The sequence below is a fragment of the Meriones unguiculatus genome, chromosome 3 (assembly GCF_030254825.1).
Source record: "Meriones unguiculatus strain TT.TT164.6M chromosome 3, Bangor_MerUng_6.1, whole genome shotgun sequence".
Classification (NCBI taxonomy): Eukaryota; Metazoa; Chordata; class Mammalia; order Rodentia; family Muridae; genus Meriones; species Meriones unguiculatus.
The window spans coordinates 19,337,338-19,360,498 of NC_083351.1; the positions used below are offsets into that span (position 1 = coordinate 19,337,338).

Sequence of the window (23,161 nt, forward strand, 5' to 3'; positions counted from 1 at the left end):
TCTTCTTCTTCTTCTTCTTCTTCTTCTTCTTCTTCTTCTTCTTCTTCTTAAGATTTATTTATTATATATACAGTGTTCTGTCTGCATGTGTGCCTGCACACCAGAAGAGGGCACCAGATCTCAAGATAGATGGTTATGAGCCACCATGTGGTTGCTGGGAATTGAACTCAGGACCTTTGGAAAAACAGGCGATATTCTTAACCTCTGAGCCTTCTCTCTAGCCCCTGCTTCTTTTTAAAAAGACTTTTTTTTTTTTTTTTTTAAATTTTTGAGACAGCATTTTTCTGTGTAGCTCTAGCTGTCCAGGATTTAACTCTGTAGACCATCATGCTGCCTACCTCTGCCTCTTGGATGCTAGGATTAAAGATGTACACCACCACTGACTGGCAAGACTTACTTTCTAAACTCACTTGTATATGTGTCTGGTGTATCTGTGTCAGGGGTATGTACACGTAAGTGCAGAAGCCTACATAGGTTAGGCTTAGAGGTTAAGCCTACATAGGTTAGAGGTTGTAAGAGCCCCTGTAATTGTAGTTACTGACTGTTGTGAACTGCTTGGCATGGATGCTGGGAACTGAACCCAGGTCCTCTGTAAGAGCAATATTGTTTTGTTGAGTGTCTTTTCAGCCCTTCCCATTGTCTTAGTTTAAATAGACTATCTTTCATCAATGTGGTAGGCTGCTGTTCCTCTTTCAGCACCTATTGCTTCCTGTGGTGCTTCCTCAAACCCTTGTCTACTCCAGAAGAATGGATTTTTCTTTATTCTTACTATAGCCTTTATCTTAGGATAGTGTCAATTTTCTCTCAGTGCTGGGTGTTGGTCATAGGGCCTTACATATGTTAGGTCCATATTCTACCACTGGGTTATACCCTTAACCTTAGTTTTGTGATATGTATGTATAATAAATCATCTGTGTAGCAAGTTATTTTATATAGTTGGCAATAAATCACCTTTTGGAAGAGGAGCTACTGTTTCTGCTAACACTGAAGGGATCCCGATAGTACAGGTCTTGATGGTAACCTGCTTACTAGGAAGAAGGAGTAAGCGAGGGCCACCAGCTCTTCCCATCTGGCCATGCCAACTCCGTCACTTAGCACTTTTCTTTTTCTCTTGCAGATGGTGAGGATCCAGGAAAGCCGAGCCATGCCACGTTAAAGAATGGCCACACCACACCCATAGGTACTGCCAGGTCATCTAGTCCAGTCCTAGTGGAAGAAGAGCCAGTGAGAGTATCAAGTCTTAGGAATCTTAATCCAGAAGAGGATCCAAAGAAGAGACTAGGTAAAAGTGGGTTTTTGAGTTTAAAAGCCACAGAGTGTTTTCATTTACACAGTGTCTCTGTGTAGACCAGACTGGCCTCAAACTTAGAGAAATCTTCCTGCCTTTACCTCACACATGTTGGGTTTTAGATGTGAGTCACCACACCTAGCTATTTTGAAGGATCTTGTCAAGATCCTCATGTTATACCAGGGAATTCTGTGGGTCTGTTTTTATGGGTGTGTTTCCATATCCATGTGCTACCAGAGGTTGGAATTGGATGTCTCCTCTTGCTCTCTTTTAGGAGAGTTGTAAAAGTTTATTTGTTTATCTCTCCATCCATCCATCCATCCATCCATCCATCCATTTGTGGTTAGGCAACACCACTGCTTGGCTTCATTTTGGTTTTCTTTTTTCTTTTTCTTTATTTTTTGAGACAGGGTTTCTCTGTGTAGCCCTGGCTGTCCTGGAACTTGCTTAGTAGACCAGGCTGGCTTTGGAACTCACAGATCCGCCTGCTTCTGTCTCCCGAGTGCTGGGATTAAAGGCCTGAGCCACCACTGCCCAGCTTACTTATTTATTTTGGGACAGCATCTCTTACTTAACCCAGAACTCACTGATTGGCTAGACTGGATGGCCAGTAAGCTCCAGAGACCTTCCTGTCTCCTTCTCTCCCTCCCCACCCCCGTGCAGCACTAGGGTTAGAACCTAAGTCTTCTGTAAGTGTGGAGATCTGAGCTCAGTCCTCACCTGTGTGGCAGGTGTGTATCTGATGTGCCCATGGTAGCGGGACTCATGTGTGATGAGCCACTGTCCTTACTGACAGTCCCTACATGTGCTGACAGCAGCTGCATACTGACCTGTACAATGTAAATCCATTGGTGAGTTTTTTGGATGTGCTCATATTTTTCAGTCTTTTCATCTTTCAATCATCTTTTCCTGCACAGGCTCAACTGGAAGCCAGCCTAACTCCGACGCAGAGTCTGGTCCTGAGCATGTACCTAAGCAGCCTCTACTCCCCCCAAAAAGACCCTTGTCCTCTTCTTATGAAGCAAGTGAAGGACAAGCAGAGGAGGCCACATCTGGCAGCACAGCGAGGCCCGTCTCCTCCACTTCTGGCTCTGCCACCACACGGGCGGTCCCTGCTGCTGCCACAGATTTATCAAGGACTGCTAATTCCTTCGTCACCCCTGCCCCAGCCCCCAGGACTCTGCCCGCTGCGCCTGCCAGCACTAGCACTACTGCCACCCTGAGTTTTACTCACACGGCCCCTGCTAAGCAACCCCCCATCCCACCCCCTAAACCAACTCACAGAAATAGCAACCCTGTTATTGGTAAGTCTTCAGATTTTGTGTTTGGAGTTTGGTTTGGTTTTGTAGTTTTTTGCTGTTGTTTTTGTTTTTGAGACAAGGTTTCTCTGTGTAGCCTTCCTGGGTGGTGGTGGTGGTGGTTGCTATTATTTTTGAGATGGGGTTTCTCTGTCTAGTATTAGCTGTCCTGTACTTGCTTTGTAGACCAGGCTGGCCTTGGACTCACAGCAGTCCACCTGCCTCTGCCTCCCTGAGCGCTGGGATCAAAGGTGTGCGCCATGGGGTAGCACTAGATTACTGATTTGGTCTGTGAACGAGTTTTCTATCTCATCTCTTTGAATGTTCTCAATATAGAAATAAGTTTTAGAGCCAGGCGTGGTGGTGTACATCTAGCATGTGAGAGGCAGAAGCAGGTGATCTCTGTCAACCTGGTCTCCAAAATGAGTTCTAGGATAGACAGGGATTCCCTGTCCCCCACTCCCTTCCCCCTAAAAGAAAGAAAGAGAGGGAGAGGGAGGGAAGGAAGGAGGGAGGAAGGAAGAAAGGAAGGAAGAAAAGAGTTTTGTGTTTTGTTTTTTGAGACTGGGTTTTCCTGTGTAGCCCTGGCTGTCCTGGGCTCGCTTTGTAGACCAAGCTGGTCTCAAACTCACAGATCCACCTGCCTCCGCCTCCTGAGTGCTGGGATTACAGGTGTGCACCACCACACCCAGCAAGAAAAAAGTTTTAAGAATAAAACAAAAATGGCCATAAATTGGAAACATCAGTAAAATTAAGTTGAAATCTGGGGAGATTAATATCTGTTTTATTATATAAGTATTACAAAACTAACTCTAGTATTACTTATTTACTTTATTTGATAATTACTTTATTTGATTATTATCAAATAATTTACTTTATTTGATAATTAAATTTGAAAAATTTAAAAAAATATCCCCTAGAACTAGGCGTTAGTGACACTTGGGAAGCACTCAGATAGCAGAGGCAGGAGAATCAGGATTCAAGGTCAGCTTTAGATATATGAGTTTGAAGCCAGCCTGGGCTACATGAAACTCTGTTACAATTCCCCTCTCTCTGAACAAACAAAAACAACAATAACAAAAATCGATTACATATAGTTGATGGACTGGATATGTGAAGACCATGACAAGCTTGACCATCATGGAATTACCTTCAGCCTCAATGAGAAAATTATAACAACGGCACAGTTTACAAGGGGCAAGGCGAATGCCTCTTTTACTTTAAATTACCAATTCCTTCTTTAAACATAAGTCTAGTGGCTAAAATGATGGTTTTTGTCAATGTCTGTTAACTTGTGATTCAGAGTCCAGTATAGTATCTTCGTGGGAACTACAGAGGTATTTAAGACAGATAACATCACGGTTATCTTGGGGAGTGTTAAGAATGCTACTCTTGCAGGTGCAGTGGCCTGCTGGAAACTGAGTTCTCAGTAAATAGAGACAGGAGGGTTTGCCAGAGTTGATACTTCCCTAGTCTGCATGGCAGATTCCAGTTCAGTGTCTGTAGACCTTGTGTCAAAATAGGTCGGTACGTAGGTAGGTAGGTAGATAGGTGGATGGATGGATGGATGGATGGATGGATGGATGGATAGATAGATGGATAGATGGATAGATAGATGGATAGATAAAAATAAATGATGGTAAAGAAAACAGGGCCTGCTAGAACAAGTCTATGACCTCAGCTACTGAGGATTGTAAATTCAAGGCCTTCATGGCCAATAGTGAGATCTTGTCTAAAGATATTAAAGAACAACGAGGGCCAGGAATACAGCCCAACGTGAAGGCTGATCTGGTACATGTTAGGCCCTGGGTTCAGTCCTCAGGACCACTGCAAAAGGAAGGCAGGGAAGGATATGAATGTATGCTTATAGGCTTAGTAAATTACTTTGCATTTTTCCTAAAGTCTTACTTAGGCTTCTTATATGCCTGTCGAAGTTGCACATCGAAATTTTCCAGAAAGGAAGGAAAGGGAAAAGCTGTTACTGATAAAGTGTTTCAGAGCTAATGAAAGTGTTAATTTTTAGGAAAAACAATATTAGGCTTACCTCTGCTTAGAGTTCTTGTTTGCACAGATAATGAATAGAAAGTATACTCATTAAGAATCTAATGTCGCTATGCTGGGTGGAATGACTAGAGCCTTATCAGGCTTCAAAATCGATGTCACACAGACAGGTTAGAGTAGTATAGTGGGAACAGGATGGGGATCTTTGTGTTATCACCCTAACGGCTGGTGCTGCCCTGACTTAACAGGACCTAGGAGCTTTCACGTGCGCTTCAGAACTACCTTGGGCTGGAGGAAATGGTTTTATGCAATATATAGAGAGGCAGTTAGAAGTGCAAATGCTGTGACTCACCAGTGTAGAACAGAAACTCGCCTCTGAGCTCCACAGTGTGCTTCTCAAACTGTTTCTAGACTGCTGTGCACTGGGTTTACCTAGAAGGCCTGCATGGAGGGGGGCCTACTCCAGAGGTTCTGATGTCATTAAGCTCAACCTAGGGCCCGAGAGTCTGTATTTCTAATAGGTTTTCATAGGATGTCGCGCTGCTAGTCCAGGGACAGCATTCTGTGCTCCTGCTCAGGGCCAGTGCTTCTCTGTCTTTGTAGTTATGGTGACACATGAAATTACTAGCTGCCCCCAGTTAGGCACATCTAGCATCTCAGTGCTTAGGAGGCAGGAGCAGGGGTCTGAGGGCAGTTGAAGCTGGAAAATCAAACCAAACCAAACCAAACCAAAAAGTGTCTAAAGTAGCTTTAACTGGTAGACCAGAGCAGTAGGCCTCATGACTGAAGAAGCAACATCATTTCAGTACAGGTCCTCACAGAAGGAAAATGGCTAATTCACAGTTTCTGCTAAGATTAAATTTGATTTAAAGGTTAGACCTTATTCGAAAATAGCATTTCTTTCACAAGAAGATTATGATCATAAGTGGTTTCATTGATATGAGCTGTTATTTAGAAATCCTTAGAAATGATAGGCTGGGGGGGGGCTGTCTTAAAAAGATAACTCGGCAATTAAGCACACTTCCTGTTCTTTTATAAATGGTTTGGCTGATATCCTGTAATTTTAGCTCCAGGGGATCCAGTGCCTTTTCCTGGCCTTTATGGGCAACCACACACAAACATACATAAAAATGAAGTTTTAAAATATAAAACAGCAGTACTCTTAGGGCCCAGGAGAGAGAGCTCAGTCCATACAGTACATGCCTTGAAAGCATAGGTGTTTGACCCCTAAAACTCACCTCAAAAAAAAAAAAAAAAAAGTGTGATGGTGCACAATGAATGCTAGGGAGACAGACAGAGACAGGTGGATTCTTGGGGTCACTGTCCAGTTAGCTTTCCCTACCTGGTAAGCCTCAGTTCTTAGTGAGAGAATGTCATAAAACACAAGGTAGGGGCCAGGCGTGATGAATTCCAAGCTAACCTGGTCTACTTAGTGAGTTCAGGCCAACCTACAGGCTATATATACATACATACGTGTGTGTGTGTGTGTGTGTGTGTGTGTGTGTATGTGTGTGCATGTAGTGAGATCCTGTCTCAAAAAAAAATTAAGCATCTTGCATCTTACTTCATCAACTAAATTAAAATGCTTAAATATATATATATTTTTTTAATATTTGCTTTATATCCTGATTGTAGTGCCCTTGCTACTCTCCTCCTGGTCTCACTCTCTCACCCTCTTCCCCCTGTTCCACCTCCCCTTTTCTAAATATGATCTTGTTAGGGGCCAGTTTTGCTGTAGATGGAGCTATTTTTATCTTTGTGTATTATATGCAGTGTTTTCTGTATTCTTTTTATTTATTTGGTTGTTTTTTTTTTCTCTTTTGTTTTTGTTTTTCTGACAAGGTCTCATCTGTAACCCAGTCCTTGAACTCACTCTGTAGACAAGAATCATCTTGAACTCCTTATCCTCCTCTCACTGCTGGCATCATGAGCATGCATTACCATGTTAGCATAAAATACCCTTTGTGTAGCTTCCGATAAATGATAGTAAAGTCCAAGATTATCTCATTCTTTACTTAGAATGTATACATGGAATGAGATTAAGGGAAATAAAATTTTATTTGGGGAAATTTATAGATTCTTTGAGAACATTAAGTAGACTGAAATAAAAGATTCAGATAGATGATTAGAGGCTGCTCATCAAAAGAATGCCTCTTTAATTGGTTCACCATGTTAGCTTCTGTGTGATGTGATGGCCCACTTCTCACGTGGATGAAAGCCTGAGTCATTTGGGCTCTGGGAAGATCAGTAGGGCTATATATGTTGTCGTGATACAGAGCAAGAGCATCTCATAAACACTATTGAGGGCACACTACCTGGAACCCTGGGAATATGCTGCTGATAGAGGCAAGAGCTGTCCTGCCATCAAACCTAGAACGTAACGCAAAGTGAGCATACGTGCACAAAGGGGCCGTAAGCCGTGTTCACACTAATAAAGGGCAGTGAGGAACAGAGAACAGAGTAGTTGTCTGATGGCCTTGCTGGATACTAGCTAAATGCCGTGCTTGTTTCTAGTACTGTCTTGGGTAAGTTACCTACTGTCTGGCTTCTAGTTTTCCTTCTGGAAGAAAAAAAAGAAAAAGAAAAAAGATGACACCTTGTTTTCCCTTATTACCTCAGGTGGTACTGGAGAATAAGAGATAAAGATAGGGCTGGCGAGATGGCTCAGTGATGAAGGTACTTGCCACCAAGCTTGAACCTCAGTTTGATCCTCAAGTCTTCCATGGTAGAAAAAAAGAACCAATCACCCCAAGTTGTCCTCTGATCCCCACATGTATGCATATACACAAATGATTTAAAAGACCTAAAAGAGAAGCCCTGCCTACATGGGCTGAGTTTGCACCAAGACTGGGAAGAAGATTGTCAAGAAGTGCTACACACACTTGGGTAATGACTTCCAGACCATCAAGTGTGTGTGGTGTCAACATTAGGCCCAGCAAGAAACTCTGCAACAAGGTAGCTGGCTATGTCTTAGTCTATGAAGCAGATTCAGAGAGGTCCCTTGAGAGCTATCTCTATCAAGGTGTAGGAGTTGGAGAGAGAGCGGAGAGATAGTCATGCTCCTGAGGTCTCAGCCCTGGATCAGGAGATCACTGAGGTCTAGCCTGACCCCCCCTGGGAAATGCTGAAGCTTCTGGACTTTGGCAGTCTTTAACCTGCAGATCACTCAGCTTACAGTTGGGATGAACTTCAGGACACCACGTGGAGCCATTTGAATCTGTTCTGTCATATTTTCTTTTTTGTTGTTTTTCTCTTCCTTCCTTCCTTCCTTCCTTCCTTCCTTCCCTTCCCTTCCCTTCCCTTCCCTTCCCTTCCCTTCCCTTCCCTTCCCTTCCCTTCCCTTCCCTTCCCTTCCCTTCCCTTCCCTTCCCTTCCCTTCCCTTCCCTTCCCTTCCCTTCCCTTTCCTTTCCTTTCCTTTCTTTCCTTTCTTTCTTTCACATTTTTTCTGCCTGCATGTACACCTTCCTGTCAGAAGAGGGCACCAGATCTCACTATAAATGGTTGTCAGCCACCATGTGGTTGCTGGGAATTGAACTCTGGGTCTTTGGAAGAGCAGTAAGTGCTCTTAACCTCTGAGCTTTCTCTCCAGCCCCTTTTTGTTGTTTTTCAAGACAGAGTTTTTCTATAGCCTTGGCTGTCCTGGACTCACTTTGTAGATCACACTGGCCTTGAACTCACAACAATCCACCGGCCTCTGCCACTCTGAGTATTGGGATTACAGGCATGTGCCACCATGTGTGCCAGCTGTGTGCTATCATATTTTCAGTAAACCCGAAAACAAAACCAAGAGACATAAAAGAAAAGCACTTTAATTTATTTGAAGGACTTTTCATTTATCATAATAATTCGAGATTTACTAAATAGCCTTACTGAATTTTATTGAGCAACATATGATACAAAGGTCAGTATTCAGGTGTCAGTATTTATCAGGATATGGTAAGAATGGCCAAGAGTTTGGGGTGCTTTTCATTTTAATGAATTAATTAATTATTATGTGTTTATACAAAGTATGTGAGTGCTGATACACACATCTCACAGTGCAGCATGTCGGTCAGAGGACAGCTTTAAAAAATTGGCTTACACCTTCCGCTGTGTGAGGTAAGGATCAAACTCAGGTCATCAGGCTTGGAGGTGTGTGCCCTTACCCACTGAGCCAATGTGGCCACCCAGGTTGGTTGGATTTCTAAGACAAAATTTTTGTTTTGTGTTCTACACCACCCCCCATCCCCAACTACTCAGATAAGACAAGAGTCTTGCTGTGTAGCTCTGGCTGGCCTAGAACTAGGTACGTAGAAAAAGCTAGCCTTGAGCTTGTGGTCTTCCTGAGTCAGTCTGGGATTATCCAGCAGGAGAGATGGCTTAGCAGTTAAGAGCATTGGCTGCTCTTTCAGAAGACCCAGGTTCAATTCCAGCACCCCCAGTAACTGCTCACAGTCACCTGTGACTGCAATTCCAAGGGATCCAATGCCCTTCTTCTGCCCTCTGCAGGCAGTAGTCCAGGCACACACTTGATGTACAGAAATACATGTAAGCAAAACACTCATACACATAAAACGAAAATTAAGAAACAAACAACTTTTTAATAAGTTCATCCTCCTCCTCCCCCTATCTCCCCAGTCTATTCTGTTTTTAACATCGGGCCGTAGAGTTGTCACATCTATCATCATAGTGATTAAATTTTAATCGTCGTGGTTTTCTCTCACCTCTACTTATTAGGCTTTTATCTGAATAAAAACAAATTTGGTTTCAGGAATTGCAAAGCCATGAAATTGTATCGTTTGTTTGAAAGGTTAATTCTGACCTCGGCTCTGACCTAGGTCTTCAGTGCGTTGTAAAGTCATGTTAACAAAGTGTTTCTTTCCTTTCCAGCTGAACTATCTCAAGCAATAAACAATGGCACACTGTTGTCGAAACCATCCCCACCCTTACCACCCAAGAGAGGCATTCCATCAACCTCCGTACCCACCTCCGAGCCCGCTGCTGCACTCACAAGAACAGCCAGTGAAAAAACTGTCTCTGTGTGTTCAGAACCACCGCTGATGATCCCGCCTTCCTCCCCTTCACCCCCACTGCCTACTCACATACCTCCAGAGCCCCCACGGTCCCCACCATTCCCTGCTAAGACTTTTCAAATTGTGCCAGAAGTTGAGTTTTCCCCTTCTTTAGATCTATCCCAGGACAAGTCCCAGCAGGAAGATCAGAAAAAGGAAATCCCCAAGAAGATAGAGGACCAGAGCTTTTCGGAGCACCATGTACCCTCCAGACTGCCCCCACTCCCACTACATATCCGAATTCAGCAGGCCCTCGCCAGCCCCCTTCCCGTGACCCCACCCTTGGAAGGCACACACAGAGCTCATTCGCTGCTCTTTGAGAACAGTGACACCTTCTCTGAGGACAGTGCTACCCTGGGTCGGACTAGGTCACTTCCCATCACGATTGAGATGCTAAAAGTGTGAGTGTTTGCTGCCTGCCTCTTGTTTCTGTGTTTCGTGTAGGTAACCCCACATGGGAAAGCTCTTCAGACAACGTGGGTAAATTAAAGTTCAAGGAATGTTTCTGCCAAGAGTCAATTCTCGAAGCAGGGCTTTTATTCTGCTGATTTCTATAACCTTGTGGGCTTTTTGTTTGTTTGTCTTGGTTTTTGGTTTTTCAAGACAGGGCTTCTCTGTGTAGTCCTGGCTGGCCTGGACTCATTTTGTAGACCAGGCTGGCCTCTGCCTTCCCAAGTGGTGTTTGTTGTTGTTGTCCTTTTTTGTTTCATTTTAGTGGATTTTTATGGTGATTTCTGTGTTGACACCACAGTAGCTGTCGATATGAACATTAATACTAGTTTTGGATGATGGTACTTACATGGTACTTAAAAGCCTTTGCTGAGACTGAGGAAGCCCTGGTCATCACACCTCTCTAAAACCAGGCACATTACTCAACTTTTTTTTTTTCTTATTATTATTATTATTATCTTATCTCTAAATGGGAGTAGTATCTACTCTAATGGCTTTTGTGGATAAAATTGGGAAACATTTGAAATATGTTCATGTCTACTGAGAGCCTGGGATTTGAACCCAGTGCTTTTTAGATTCATAAATACTAAAAAGATTCTTAGGAAGAGTGTTAAAGTTATAAGTTACTCCACTAATGGATTTTGTGTGTCATTTCTTTTGAAAAACCTTATTGTTTCTTGGGGGAAAATACACACACACACACATATATATATACTTATGTTTATTTGTTAGTCCAGATGATGAAGAAGAAGAGCAGACCTGCCCATTGGCATTTGTTGAAGACATGACATCTACCTCAGTCACTCCTAAACTACCACAGTTTCTGCAAGAGGAAGAAAAGGAGAGTGACTCAGATTCAGAGGGTCCCATTCAGTATCGAGATGAAGATGATGAAGATGAAAGCCATCAAAGTAAGAAAGGGAGCGGAAAGCACAAAAGAAAGTTGTTTGTGTGTGGCGCTGAGGACTAGGCACTACACATGCCTGGCAGAGCCTCTGCCAATAAGCTGGCTGCCCAGCCAGAGTGGAAGCAGGGACACTGGCCGTGGAACCCTCTGGCTGTTGGAAGCCAGTGTGAAGGATCCCCCTCCCTGTTGTCAGGCTTCTGTTGAATAAGGCCATAAGAGGGAGCCACATTGAAAGAATCATTCAGATTTAATTTTTGTTTATTTGTTAAGACAAAGTCTCACTGTGTAGTCCAGGTTAGCCTGGTCCTCAGTATGTAGACCAGGGTAACCTTGAACTTACAAACATCCACCTCCCTCTGCCTTCTTAGTTCTAGGATTAAAGGTGTGTGCATCATCATTCAGATTCTTGGTTTGTATTTTAGATCTATTCACCCAGAGACTAGAACTATGGTTTAGGCATAGAGCCTGTGCTAGGCTAAGCACAGGACCTAGATTCAGTCCCCAACATCAGAAAGAAATAGAACACATTCACCTTGAAGATATATAAGAAATATAGAGATCCAAGAAATACAGAGAAAAATTGGTACAGAGGTGGCACATGCCTATAATCCTGGCACTCTGGAAGGCAGGTGGATCTCTGTGAGTTTGATGCCAGCCTGGTGTACAAAGTAAGTCCTGGACAGCCAAGGCTACACAGAGAGACCCTGTCTCAAAAAAACAAGAACAAAAAAAAAAGTTAGGTGAGATACTGGAGAGCTAGCTCAGCAGTTAAGAATGGATACTGCTGTTGAAGAAGACCTGGTTCGATTCCCAGCACCCATTTGGGTAGCTCACAAATCACCTGTAACTCCAGCTCCCGGGGATCCAATACCTCTGGCCTCTGAGGGAACCTACACTCATATGCATCCACCTGTACACAGACATAAACATATCATTAAAAATAAAATCTTAAAAGAAAGACTTAAATAAAAAGAGATAAATGTTGATTTTTTTTTCTTCAATATAATGAGCTTCTTGTTAAGCCAAAGAAAAAAGTGTCTTCTCCTGGGTGTGGTTACACCTGTAACCACAGCACTGGAGAGGGGAAGGCAGGATTGCATTAGTTGGAATATAGCCAGAGCTACCAAATGAGCCCAAAACCAAAATGGGATGAAAAGATAGGAGGAAGCAGGCAGGGAGGCAGGGGGTCATGAGGGGCCTGAGAGCTACATGAAACCCTGTCTCAGAACAAAGAAAGCAAGGTTGGGAGATTTACCAGATGATAATATAATTCAGGCCAGCTACTAAAAGTAAGAGGCAGAGGTGGGAAGATTAAGTGAGCTCAGGAGTTTGAGAGCAGCCCAGCAACAGCAAAATTCTGTTTCAAAGCCAGTATTGAACAGTTTATAAGATAGATTAATATAAAAGTTTTCATGTTTTAAACAGAGGACTGTCCCAGAACAGACTAGATTCCATCTTTAGAAACTCTCACCGAATGAGGAAGGGGTCGAGGGTTGATAGTAGAGAGAGGGTGTTCTTTACCTCTCTCAGTCCATTTTGCCAAATATATAAGTGTCTTATGTCTTCCTTTGCCCCTTCTGAGTCTGGCTGGATCATTTGAAGCCAGCTGGGCAGCTGGGAGTTGTATCTCACTCTTGCCTGGTTCCCATGAGCCTGTGCCTTTGTGCCTCAGCATTTCTTCCCTGTGTAAAGGCGCCCTGGCCAACAAAGTGAAGAGGAAAGACACACTGGCCATGAAGCTGAACAGCAGACCCAGTGAGCCAGAACTGAACCTGAATTCTTGGCCTCGTAAAAGCAAGGAGGAGTGGAATGAAATACGGCACCAGATTGGGAACACGCTGATTCGGTAGGCCTTGGCATTTGGATTTGTTTATGTCAGACACTTAGAAGTAAAGCATTTATATGTCTTTAAAGAAAAATTTCTAACGATGTATGTTAGGTACAGTTGGCTTTCCTCTAATCGTAAGGAGGTCAGGGAACTACACAGATGGCACTGGGAGTGTTCAGCCATCAGATAAAACAGGAGGTTTTGCAAAAGTTGCTAAAGAGGTCGGGCTGGTTCCCAGCACATTCAGATTCCTGTGTGACTTTATCCGGTTGCTGAACCATGAAATGCCAACCTAACTCATCATACCTGTTTTTTAATAAGGACCATGTAACTTGTTCTTTTCAAAAAGTTAGTATATCTTTTCAAGTAGGCTGGAATAAAAGGAGGGACATGGAATGCAGACCAGCCTCTTGTTTATGTGTTAAGTGTCTCTCTATGTAGACAGGTGTCTGGCACACACACTTCTCTCCCGGCCTAAAGGGATAAAAGGTAGAAAGAATTCTTGGCTTCTCCATTCAAGAGAAATTAACTGAGGGTGTCTATTAATTCAGGTCCAGTCTTTTTTCCTATCATAGAAATGTAGCCTTACCTTTTTTTGTTTTGTTTTGTTTTTTGAGACAGAGTTTCTCTGTGTAGCCCTGGCTGTACTACAAGGCCATGCTGACCGCTAACTCAGAAATCCACTTGTCTCTACTAGAGTCCTGGGATAAAAGTGTACACTACTGCTGTCCATCTAGACACTGTATATGCTGCAGCTAGAAACAAGGCTGGCCCTCTGTCTACTCTGGCAGTTGTCCTGAAACCATTATCTCATATGATGTATTACTGTTACTGATGATTGTGTGCACTGCCTGTGTGCACACTTTATTTTTTTCTGGACCCTTTCAGAATACAGTGTAAGCTGCTGTTGCTGTTGCTCCTACTTTTAACTCCAGCATATTGGAGAGTGAAGCTACCATGCTGCTTGTTCCAAGATAACCTGGCCAAATAATGAGACTATCTCAAGCATTCATGTTCTTGTTTTTTAATTTGTTTTGGTTTTGTTTTTTCAAGACAGGGTTTCTCTGTGTAGTCCCTGGCTGTCCTGGCACTTACATGCCTCTTTTTCCCAAGCACTGGGATTAAAGGCATGGGCCACCACTACTCAGCTGTTCTTGTCTTTTAAAAATAGGATCCTCATTGTAGCTCAAGATGGCTTCAAATTCTCTGTGTAACCCAGGCTGGCCATGAACTCAGAATCCTGCTACCTCAATCTATCAAGTGCAAGGAATACAGGTGTGTGTGTACTTAACACATTTTTTTGATTTTGTTATTAAGACAGGGTCTGGGGCTGGAGAAATGGCTCAGAGGTTAAGAGCACTGGCTGCTCTTCCAGAGGTCCTGAGTTCAATTCCCAGCAACCACATGGTGGCTCACAACCATCTATAATGAGATCTGGTGCCCTCTTCTGGTGTACAGGCAGATATGCAGGCAGAACACTGAATAAATAATAAATATATCTTTAAAAAAAAAGAAGGGGTCTCATGATAGAGTTCTGGCTAGTCCTGAACTCACAGAGATCCATTTCCCTCTGCTGAATACATGAATGAATGGCATGTGCCACCACACTAGGCTCAGCTGGTTCTTTACTGCCAAGTACTTCAACACACACTCTTCTGTGAAGAAGAACATTCTCTTATCCCCACAGCAGAATTAACAGTTTTCCAAAAAAACAAAAACAAAACTAATATCTATCAATTTATTTATTTCTTTTTGGTTTTTTGAGACAGGGTCTTTGTATGTAGCCTTGGCTGACCTGGACTCCCTTTGTAGACAAGGCTGGCCTCGAACTCACAGAGATACGCCTGCCTCTGCCTCCCCGAGTGCTGGGATTAGAGGTGTGCCACCACACTGGGCTAAAAAACTAATATCAATGTAGTATTTTTTTAATCTAGTATACTATCCATATTTAATTTTACTTATTTTTGAGACAGGGTTTCATGTAGTTCAAGCTAGTCTCAAACCCTCTGTGTTCCTGAAGATGGCTTTGAAGTCCTCTTTCTCCTGCCTCTACCTCCCAAGTGCTAGGATTGTTGGCATATACTATCCTCATCCCATCATTTTCAAAATGAATTTATATTTTGAGTTTTTTTTTTTTTGTTTGGTTGATTTTTGGTTTTGTTGTTATTTTTGTTTTTCAAGACAGGTTTTTTTTGGGTGTGTGTGTGTGTGTGTGTGTGTGTGTATGTGGTCTTGACTGTCCTAGAACTCACTCTGTAGACCAGGCCAGCCTTGAGCTGACAGAGATCCCCATGCCTCTGCCTCTGAAGTGCAGGGATTAAAGTTCTGCGCCACCATTGCCCAGTTTACTACATTTTTTTTTTAATGTGCATTGATGTTTGGCTTGTATGTTTGTGTGAGGGAATTGGATCCACTGAGCCTTGAGTTACATACAGTTGTGAGCTGCCATGTGGTTGCTGGGCATTGAACATGGGCAAGTCCTCTGAAAGAGCAACCAGTGCTTTTAACTACTGAGCCATCTCTCCAACCCTGCCCCATAATATTTTTAATAGCAGGGTTTATGCTTTCAAGTCTAATTTCTAGTCTGAGCTAATATGTGATATTTAGTTGTCCTGTCTCTTTGATCTGGTCTAATCTGAAGATTTTTCGTAGCCATTTTATTCTAAAGGTTTAATAATTGTGTGTGTGTGTGTGTGTGTGTGTGTGTGTGTGTGTGTGTGTACAGTCATGTGCATGCATAAGTGCAGGTGCCCTTGGAGGCTGGAGGGATGCAGGGCCTCCTGGGACTAGAGTCACAGACAGTTGTGAGCCACTTTCTATGGCTTCTGGGAATCAAACTCTGGTCCCCTAGAGGAGTAGTTTCCACGTGTAATTGCTGAGTCATCATCTCTTTAGCCCCCCCCCCCTCCTCAGCATCTTTTTAAGACAGGGTTTCTCTGTGTAACCCTGGCTGTCCCGGAACTTGCTCTGTAGATCAGGCTGCCTTGAACTCATGCAGTTGTCTGTCTGCCTCTATGTGCTACCAACACCGAGGGTTTATTGTTGTTGTTGTTTGTTTGTTTGTTTTGTTTTGTTTTGTTTTCAAAGACATATTCACTACTTGGGAGGCAGAAGCAGTCAGATCTCAGTGGTTTGAAGGCCGTTTTGGTTTACACATCAAGTTAAGGACAGACAGGACTACATAGAGAGTCATAGTCTCAACAAACAACAAAAGAACATTCTTCCAGATTTTATAGAAGCGCCTGCATTCGAGTCAGTCTGCTGTCTTCTCATGAGATTTCAGCTACTCCTTAGAAGCTGTTTGTTCCTACATGGGTGTTTGTGTGCATGTGAGTGTGCATGCAGAATGTGAGTGTATATGTGTGGGCACATAGTTTGTGTGTATTTTTTGTGTAGAGTGTGTGTGTGCGAAAGAGTAGGAGGGTAGGGGTGTGTTTCACCCATGTGTGTTGTGGAATTAAAAATATTTAATATTGCCAGGTGTGGTGGCTTATTCTTTTAGTCCAACCACTTGGGAGACAGGTATCTGTGAGTTTGTGAGTTTGAGGCCAGCCGGGTCTACAAAGAGAGTCCAGAACAGCCAGGGCTGTTACAGGGAGAAACCCTGTCTCGAAAAACAAAACAAACAAACAAACAAACAAAAAGTAATGTTGATTTATATAATTACTAAGGTGTGTGTAAAAGGAATTAATATTAATTAAAGCTGGATATTAATAAAGCGATAGTTATTTCTTTTTTTGTTTTTGAGACAGGGTTTCTCTTTATAGTCATGGCTGTCCTGTTGGCCATGGCTGACCAGGTTGGCCTTGAACTCACCAACAGTTATTTCTTAACCTACTATTTTATAAATAAAAACACAGAAACTTGTTAAATTTATAATAACCCTTAAAACACTAGGGCTGATGCTGGGCGTGGTGCCACACACCTGTAGTCCCAGCATTTCATGAGGTAGAGGCAGGCAGATCTCTGTGAGTTCAAGTCCAGGACAGCCAGGGCTTAATACTTAGAGAAACCCTGTCTTAAAAAAACCAAACCAAAACAAAACAAAAGCCCACACACCAGGGCTTGCCAGATCTCAACCCTCTAAGGTGTCTTGTTACCTCCCATCCCAAATCCCTATAGACACTTGCACATGTTCCTCTTGCGATGCTTCTGCTCCATCAGGCCAGTCCGAAGAGCAAGTGTTCTTGGCCATATGTTCCTGGCTGTGCTAACCAATGGCAACATGCTCCTTTCTTTCTCCTTCCTCTGTCCCCCTCATGGTTCTTCTGCAACCCCACAAGCCCCGAATTCGCTCTGCCTACCTCTCTTCTGCCCAGCCAAGACTGGAGGCAACTTTATTAGCTAATTAGGCATAATTTGGGAGGCAAGGTTCACACAACATAATTTTGTATACGTGAGAATTTGCTCATGGGACAGTAAGGATCTTGGGGGGGGCAAGCAATTAATATTTGAATACACAGTAGCTCCAGATCAACCCCAACACGTGTGTGCACATATAGAGGCCTGAATTAAGTCATTCAGCGTCTTTTTCCGTCCCTCTCTGCCTTATAATTTGAGGCAGGGTCTTTCATTGAACTTCCTGGTTTGGCTAGGCTTGCCAGCCAGAGAGCCTCAGGAGCCACCTGTCTGCTTCAAGCCAATGCAGGAATTTCAAACGCTTGCCATCATGCCAAGTTTTTATGTGGGGTCTGGACTTCAATCCTCACGCTTTCACAGCAAGGACCTTACCCACCAGGGCAATCTTCCCCCGCCTCTGCGGGCTAGCCGGAAACTACCGGGATCTACTGGCCTCTGCCTCCCGAGTGATGGGATTAAAGACGTGTACCACCACCAGTAACCGGAGCTCTAGTCTTTGTTCTCATTACTAATGATCTCCGTGTGTTACTGAATTGATACAGTTAATTGGGTCATAACCTTGTTAGATGGTGTTTATCTCTGACTTTTTGCTACTCTAATTAATTCTAGTCAGTGTTTCTCACACTTAAACATTCATTTGGTAGGCTGAACTCACCTAGCAGGATTGTTTAAAAAGCAAATTGTTGAGTTCCACCCAGAGTTTTTGCTCCAGGGTGGGGCCTGGTTTGTATTTCTTGTTCTTACTACTCATCCTGGGGCCAGTTTGAAAGCCAGGATTCCATTAGTTTCCACCAGTGTTCTCAGTGTAAAAGTTTTTGTGGTTGTTTTGTGAAAGTCTCATGCTGTGGGCTACGCTGGCCTGGAATGCGCTCTGTAGCTGAACCTGGCCTTGTGCCTTTGGCAGTCTTGGTGCGTAGGCCTCTCATGCTCTGGGACTTACAGGTGTCGGGGATTGTGCCCAGCAATGCAGGTCTTTCCCTGCGTCTACCCCCACTCTTGTCAGGAAATGCAGAATAATTAGTCTGCTCATGGTCACAGAGTAACCTTTCCTCTTCACTAGCTGCTGGTCCTGAGAGAATCATCTTCGTTATTGTTGCCTTATTCCCAGTATTGCAGCCAGATGGCATAAAGCATCAGGAGGCTGAGGCAAGAAGATTATCGCAAGTTTCAGATCAGTCTGCTCCACAGTTAATAAAATATCTGGTAGATCAGGTATATTTTAAAAACATTCACCATGGCCAGGTGTGGTGGTGTGGACATTTAATCCCAGCACTTGGGAGGCAGAGGCAAGTGGATCTCTGTGAGTTCAAGGCCAGCCTGGTCTACAGAGTGAGTTCTAAGACAGCCAGGGGTGCACCGTGAGACCCTGTCTCAAAACAAAAATATGTTCAGCATCACTAATAATCAGAGAAACAAAATCAGAACCACCAGAGACATCTGTCCACACTTAGGAGAATTGCAGACTAAGAAACAAAGCACAAGTGGTAGCAGGGCGCGAAGCAGCCGGAGCCTCACGCTGCTGGCGGGAATGCAAGACTGCACAGCCTTGGTGGAGAGCACAGCAGTTAAAAAACCAGCTATGAGCCCACATCTCCAGAATCCCAGCACTTGGACTAACGAAGGAGAATTGTAGTGAATTTGACAGTCTCCTAGGGCTACATAGTGAAATATATATGAATAAAAAACATTGAAAGTAGCTGGCTGGGGTTTAGGAAGGTGAGTTAATTATTCAAATATCTACTCTGAAAGTTTGAGGAGCAGAGTTCAAATCCCTTGAACCCACACAAAAGCCAGGTGTGCAGACATGTTTAACACTGTGTGAGTACAGAAACTGTGGGTCTCTGGAGCTACTGGCTGGGCACTGTGGCTAGGGATTGTATCTCAGTAAAGTGGAGAGCAACTAAGGCAGCCACGGAGGACCTCTGTCTCCCTCTCTCTCTCTCTCTCTCTCTCTCTCTTCATCTCTCTGGCAGTGTCTCTTCCTAAACCTAGAACTGCATATCCCCTACCACCACCATCATAAAGGCTGGGAGTCAGCAAGTCCCAGCAATCCTCCTGTCTCTGCTCTTTTCCACTATCCCTAGTTTGTGACATGAGTGTTAGGATCTGAACTCTGGTCCTTAACACTTGCCCATCAGTGATTCTTTTTCTTTGTTTAAAAGTTGTTTTTAGGCCAGCAGTGGTGGTGCATGCCTTTAATCCCAGTACCCAGGAGGCAGAGGCAGCTGGATCTCTGAGTCCTAGGCCAGCCTGGTCTATAGAGTGAGTTCCAGGACAGCTAGGACTACACAAAGAAACCTTGTTTTTTTTAAAAACAAAAAAAACAAAACAAAACATTTTGTTAAATGTGTCTGAGTGTTTTGGCTGTATGTACAACATGGGTGCAGTGCGCATGAAACTTAAAAGAGGAAATCAGAACCCCTGAAACTGAAGTTCCAATCAGGTTTGAGCTGCTGTATGGGTGTTTGGAACTGAACCCAGGTTCTGTGGAAGAAGGCCAGTGCTTTTAATTGCAAGAATACTTGCACAGTCGCCCACCTTCTGTTTTGAGGTAGGATCTTGTAATCCTGTATATCTTCCCTCCGGTGCTGGCCTTGCTAGTGTGAGCTACCATATTCAGCATAATACTGTGTGTCAGTACTTTCTGTGTCGGGTTGGGTTCATGATCAGTAAATAAGCTACTGACCTATATGTTAACATTTTTAAAGGTTTGTTACACATCAACATAAATCTTGGCCAAAAAAAATATTTTTTTTTTTGTTTTTGTTTTTGAAACAGTATTTGGTGGTTTACCATGAGCAGTAATTACTTTTTGTCTCTCTGTTGTAGGCGACTGAGTCAAAGACCAACAGCAGAAGAACTGGAGCAGCGCAATATACTACAGCGTGAGTCCAGCATAACGAAGCCCAGGTCTTTGTGCACCAGGATTGTAACAGGCACTAGGACAGAAGTGTGTGCCAAAAGGGCCAAGAAGAGGTAGTTCCTGCTCGGGAGCCCAAGCTTCCCAGGAAGGTGTCACCGTGGTGTTGTTCAGTGTACTTTGATATGCCGGAACATTTTGTTCAAATGTTCTTCTAGCATCCTAGGTCCTGGTTCACATTTGCAACAGTGTGACAGTATGTGCAGGCTTGGCCCATGCTTTCTTTGTTCAAGGAAAGGACGGGACATTCCTGTTCCTGGTGATTTCTAAGGCAGGGCCCAGAGCAATTTCTGAGCCATGGTTTTCCTTCTGCTTTTATTTCTGATCTTGTATCTGTAGCCACCAAGTAGGAGCCTGTGTCTGACACATGTACACATGTACACAGCTAACTTCCTGAAACAGGGTTCTGATCTAAGGCTGACTCATTTGAGTTAAGACCTGTGCTCTATGGCTGATTCCCCTTCCTCTTCTGGGATCTGGGGCGCCTGAGGACAGGTGGGAATCCCACCTCACTCTCCCATCTCATCTCTGTTACAGAGTGATGCTCTGCAGCTTTTCTGCTTTCTCTACCCCAGTTAAAATCACCAGAAATGTGCTAGCCGGGTCTTTCCCCTCTGGGTCCCCCTTCAGTCTTCCCACCCCAAGCTTTGTCAGGCACTTGCTGCAGCAAAGATTCTCACCCTTTGCTCTCAGCACACCCCTGCAACTCTGGAGACTGTGCTTCTCTTTCCCTTAAGGCCCTCAGTGTCCTTGTACCTTGGAAATGCCTACCTCAGTGACAAACCTGAGCTGAGCACCTCAGACAAGGACCAGCTGTGTCCTGGGATACCCTGTGTCCTTGTGTCTCAAATCCCATCTCACTGGCTATGCCTGCTCCTCAAGAGCACTATATTCAATATTAAAAATAATTTCAGCTCTGTAAATCTTTAAGCATATGAAAATGTTGAGGTAGCTGGAAAGTGTTTTAAAATGTGGAAAACATCCTTAGCTCCTGGGCAGCATCCATGATGCCATGCCATAGTTTCTCGTCTTCCTCTTAGATACTTGACTCTACAGTGGACAGGAAAAGGTTCATTTTATGTTTTGCTTTTCGTTTTTTGAGACAGGGATTCTCTGTGTAGCCATGGCCATCCTAACTCACGGAGTTTCAGTTTAGGGTTAGGGATATTTAGGATTAGGGTTAAGGTTAGGGCTGTAGTTCTTACTGGTGGGATTAAAAGTGTGCCCTCCATTGCTCGGCTAGAAAAAGGTCCTTGATTAGCCATTCTTAAACCAAGTATTTTGTGCTAGCTTTTACCTGTAAGAAATATCTGTATTATAATACTAAAATGTTTGCTGTGCATGTTGTAATTTTAAAGTAATATTCTTTGTTTCTGTCAACTGAAGCTAAAAATGAAGCTGATCGCCAAGCAGAGAAACGGGAGATTAAGCGTCGGCTCACTAGGAAGGTATGTGGGTGTCCTTGGATTCAGATGACCTGTGTGATTAGAATGAATGAGCTTGACTTGTGCTTTAGATCAATATGAAAATAAGCGCATATAAGAAAACCCCACCACATTGGCAGGAGTGGCATCTGTTGCCTTGTTTGTAAAACTTGAAAAGGTTAGAACATGATACATTTAAACTAAAAGCTCTGAACTTGATGGACGGTTTCTTGTCTAGAGGGGTTTTTTTGTTTGTTTGTTTTTGGTGCTGGGGATAAAAAAAAAAAAAAGGAACTTGTGTAAGTACCAGTGAGCCCTTTCAGACTAAAATTTTTGTTGATATGTAGAAGCAATAATAAAATTGTGTGGTATTCTGTTTTGCAAAGCAAACTGGTAGTTTTCTAATCAAGAAAATGATTAAAATGGTTTGAGACCTGAAAAATATGAAGACATGATTTTCTCTTTGGTTAGATCAGTTAGGATAGGACCCATGTTGCTGCTGGAGTCATCTCTTCTCTTTTCCATTCCACCTTGCAGATTCTGATATGCTCTTAGCTCTTTATGATACTTCTTAAAAATCATAAGAATCACCAGGTTTGGGGCTGGAGAGATGGCTCAGAGATTAAGAGCACTGGCTCTTCTTCCAAAGGTCCAGGGTTCAATTCCCAGCAACCACATGGTGGCTTGCAATCATTTATAATGAGAGCTGGTGCCCTCTTCTGGCCTTCAGGCAGAGCACTGTGTATAATAAATTAAAAAAAAAAAAAAAATCACCAGGCTTAATGCCACAACACCTTTAGTCCCAGCACTTGGGAGGTAAGGGCAAGTGGATCTCTGAGTTTGAGACCAGCCTGGTCTATGTAACGAGTTCCACATAGCCAGGGCTACACAGAGAAACCCTATCTTTAAATAAATAAATAAATAAATAGGGAAAAAAAAAAAACTTTTAAAAGGAGACAGAGTTCCCAGAATAGTGAAATTGTGGATATTTTATCTTTGGTGAATAGAGATTATTCCTGGCCTACTGCCTTTTATCATTTAAGGTTACCTAATTGTACAGCCTTAAATCATATATTCCAGGGCTGTAGAGATGGCTCAGCACTTAATGGCTGCTCTTACGGATATCCTGAGTTCAATTCCCAGCAACCACATGGAAGCTCACAACCATCTATAATGTGATTTGATGCCCTTTTCTGGTGTGCAGGTGCACATATAGATAGAGTACTTACTCACATAAAATAAAAAATCTTTACTTAAAAAAAAATTCTCACAGAATCTGCAATGACCAGGCTCTCCTGGACCTTCTCAGAGCTAGGTAATCTTAGGGTCTACTCTAGACCCGTTTAATCAGAATATCCTTCTTCTCGGGACAGAGAGGAGAAAGGGGAGGGGACTAAGTGTGTCGAGTATGCTAACCGTGTGCTTTGCACTGAGCTCCATCCTCAGGCAGAATCCACGTTGTGAACAGGTCCTCAGGCTCTCAGGGCACATATTAAAGTTGGAGGAACATGAAACATGGCAGTGATTCTCTGTACAGTGTGAATTAAAATAAAAAAAAAAAAACAAAACTAAGCTCTTATACTTTCCTAGACATTTTTCTGTGTGTGTGTGTGTGTGTGTGTGTGTGTGTTTGT

General features: G+C 43.3%; 1 protein-coding gene and 1 pseudogene across 6 annotated transcripts in view; both read left to right on the forward strand.

Moving 5' to 3' along the window:
* Phactr4 (phosphatase and actin regulator 4) overlaps nt 1-23,161 on the forward strand; it is a 70,443-nt gene that overhangs the window by 42,291 nt on the left and 4,991 nt on the right. For all 6 annotated transcript variants that reach the window (XM_060379390.1, XM_021651394.2, XM_021651395.2 and 3 more), the window contains 7 exons: nt 1,118-1,282; nt 2,206-2,592; nt 9,458-10,040; nt 10,822-11,000; nt 12,689-12,842; nt 20,013-20,068; nt 21,490-21,551. In XM_060379390.1, the coding sequence (XP_060235373.1) occupies nt 1,118-1,282; nt 2,206-2,592; nt 9,458-10,040; nt 10,822-11,000; nt 12,689-12,842; nt 20,013-20,068; nt 21,490-21,551 (1,586 nt within the window). The remainder of the gene's footprint in view (nt 1-1,117; nt 1,283-2,205; nt 2,593-9,457; nt 10,041-10,821; nt 11,001-12,688; nt 12,843-20,012; nt 20,069-21,489; nt 21,552-23,161) is intronic.
* LOC110557190 (small ribosomal subunit protein eS17-like) lies at nt 7,413-7,898 on the forward strand (annotated as a pseudogene).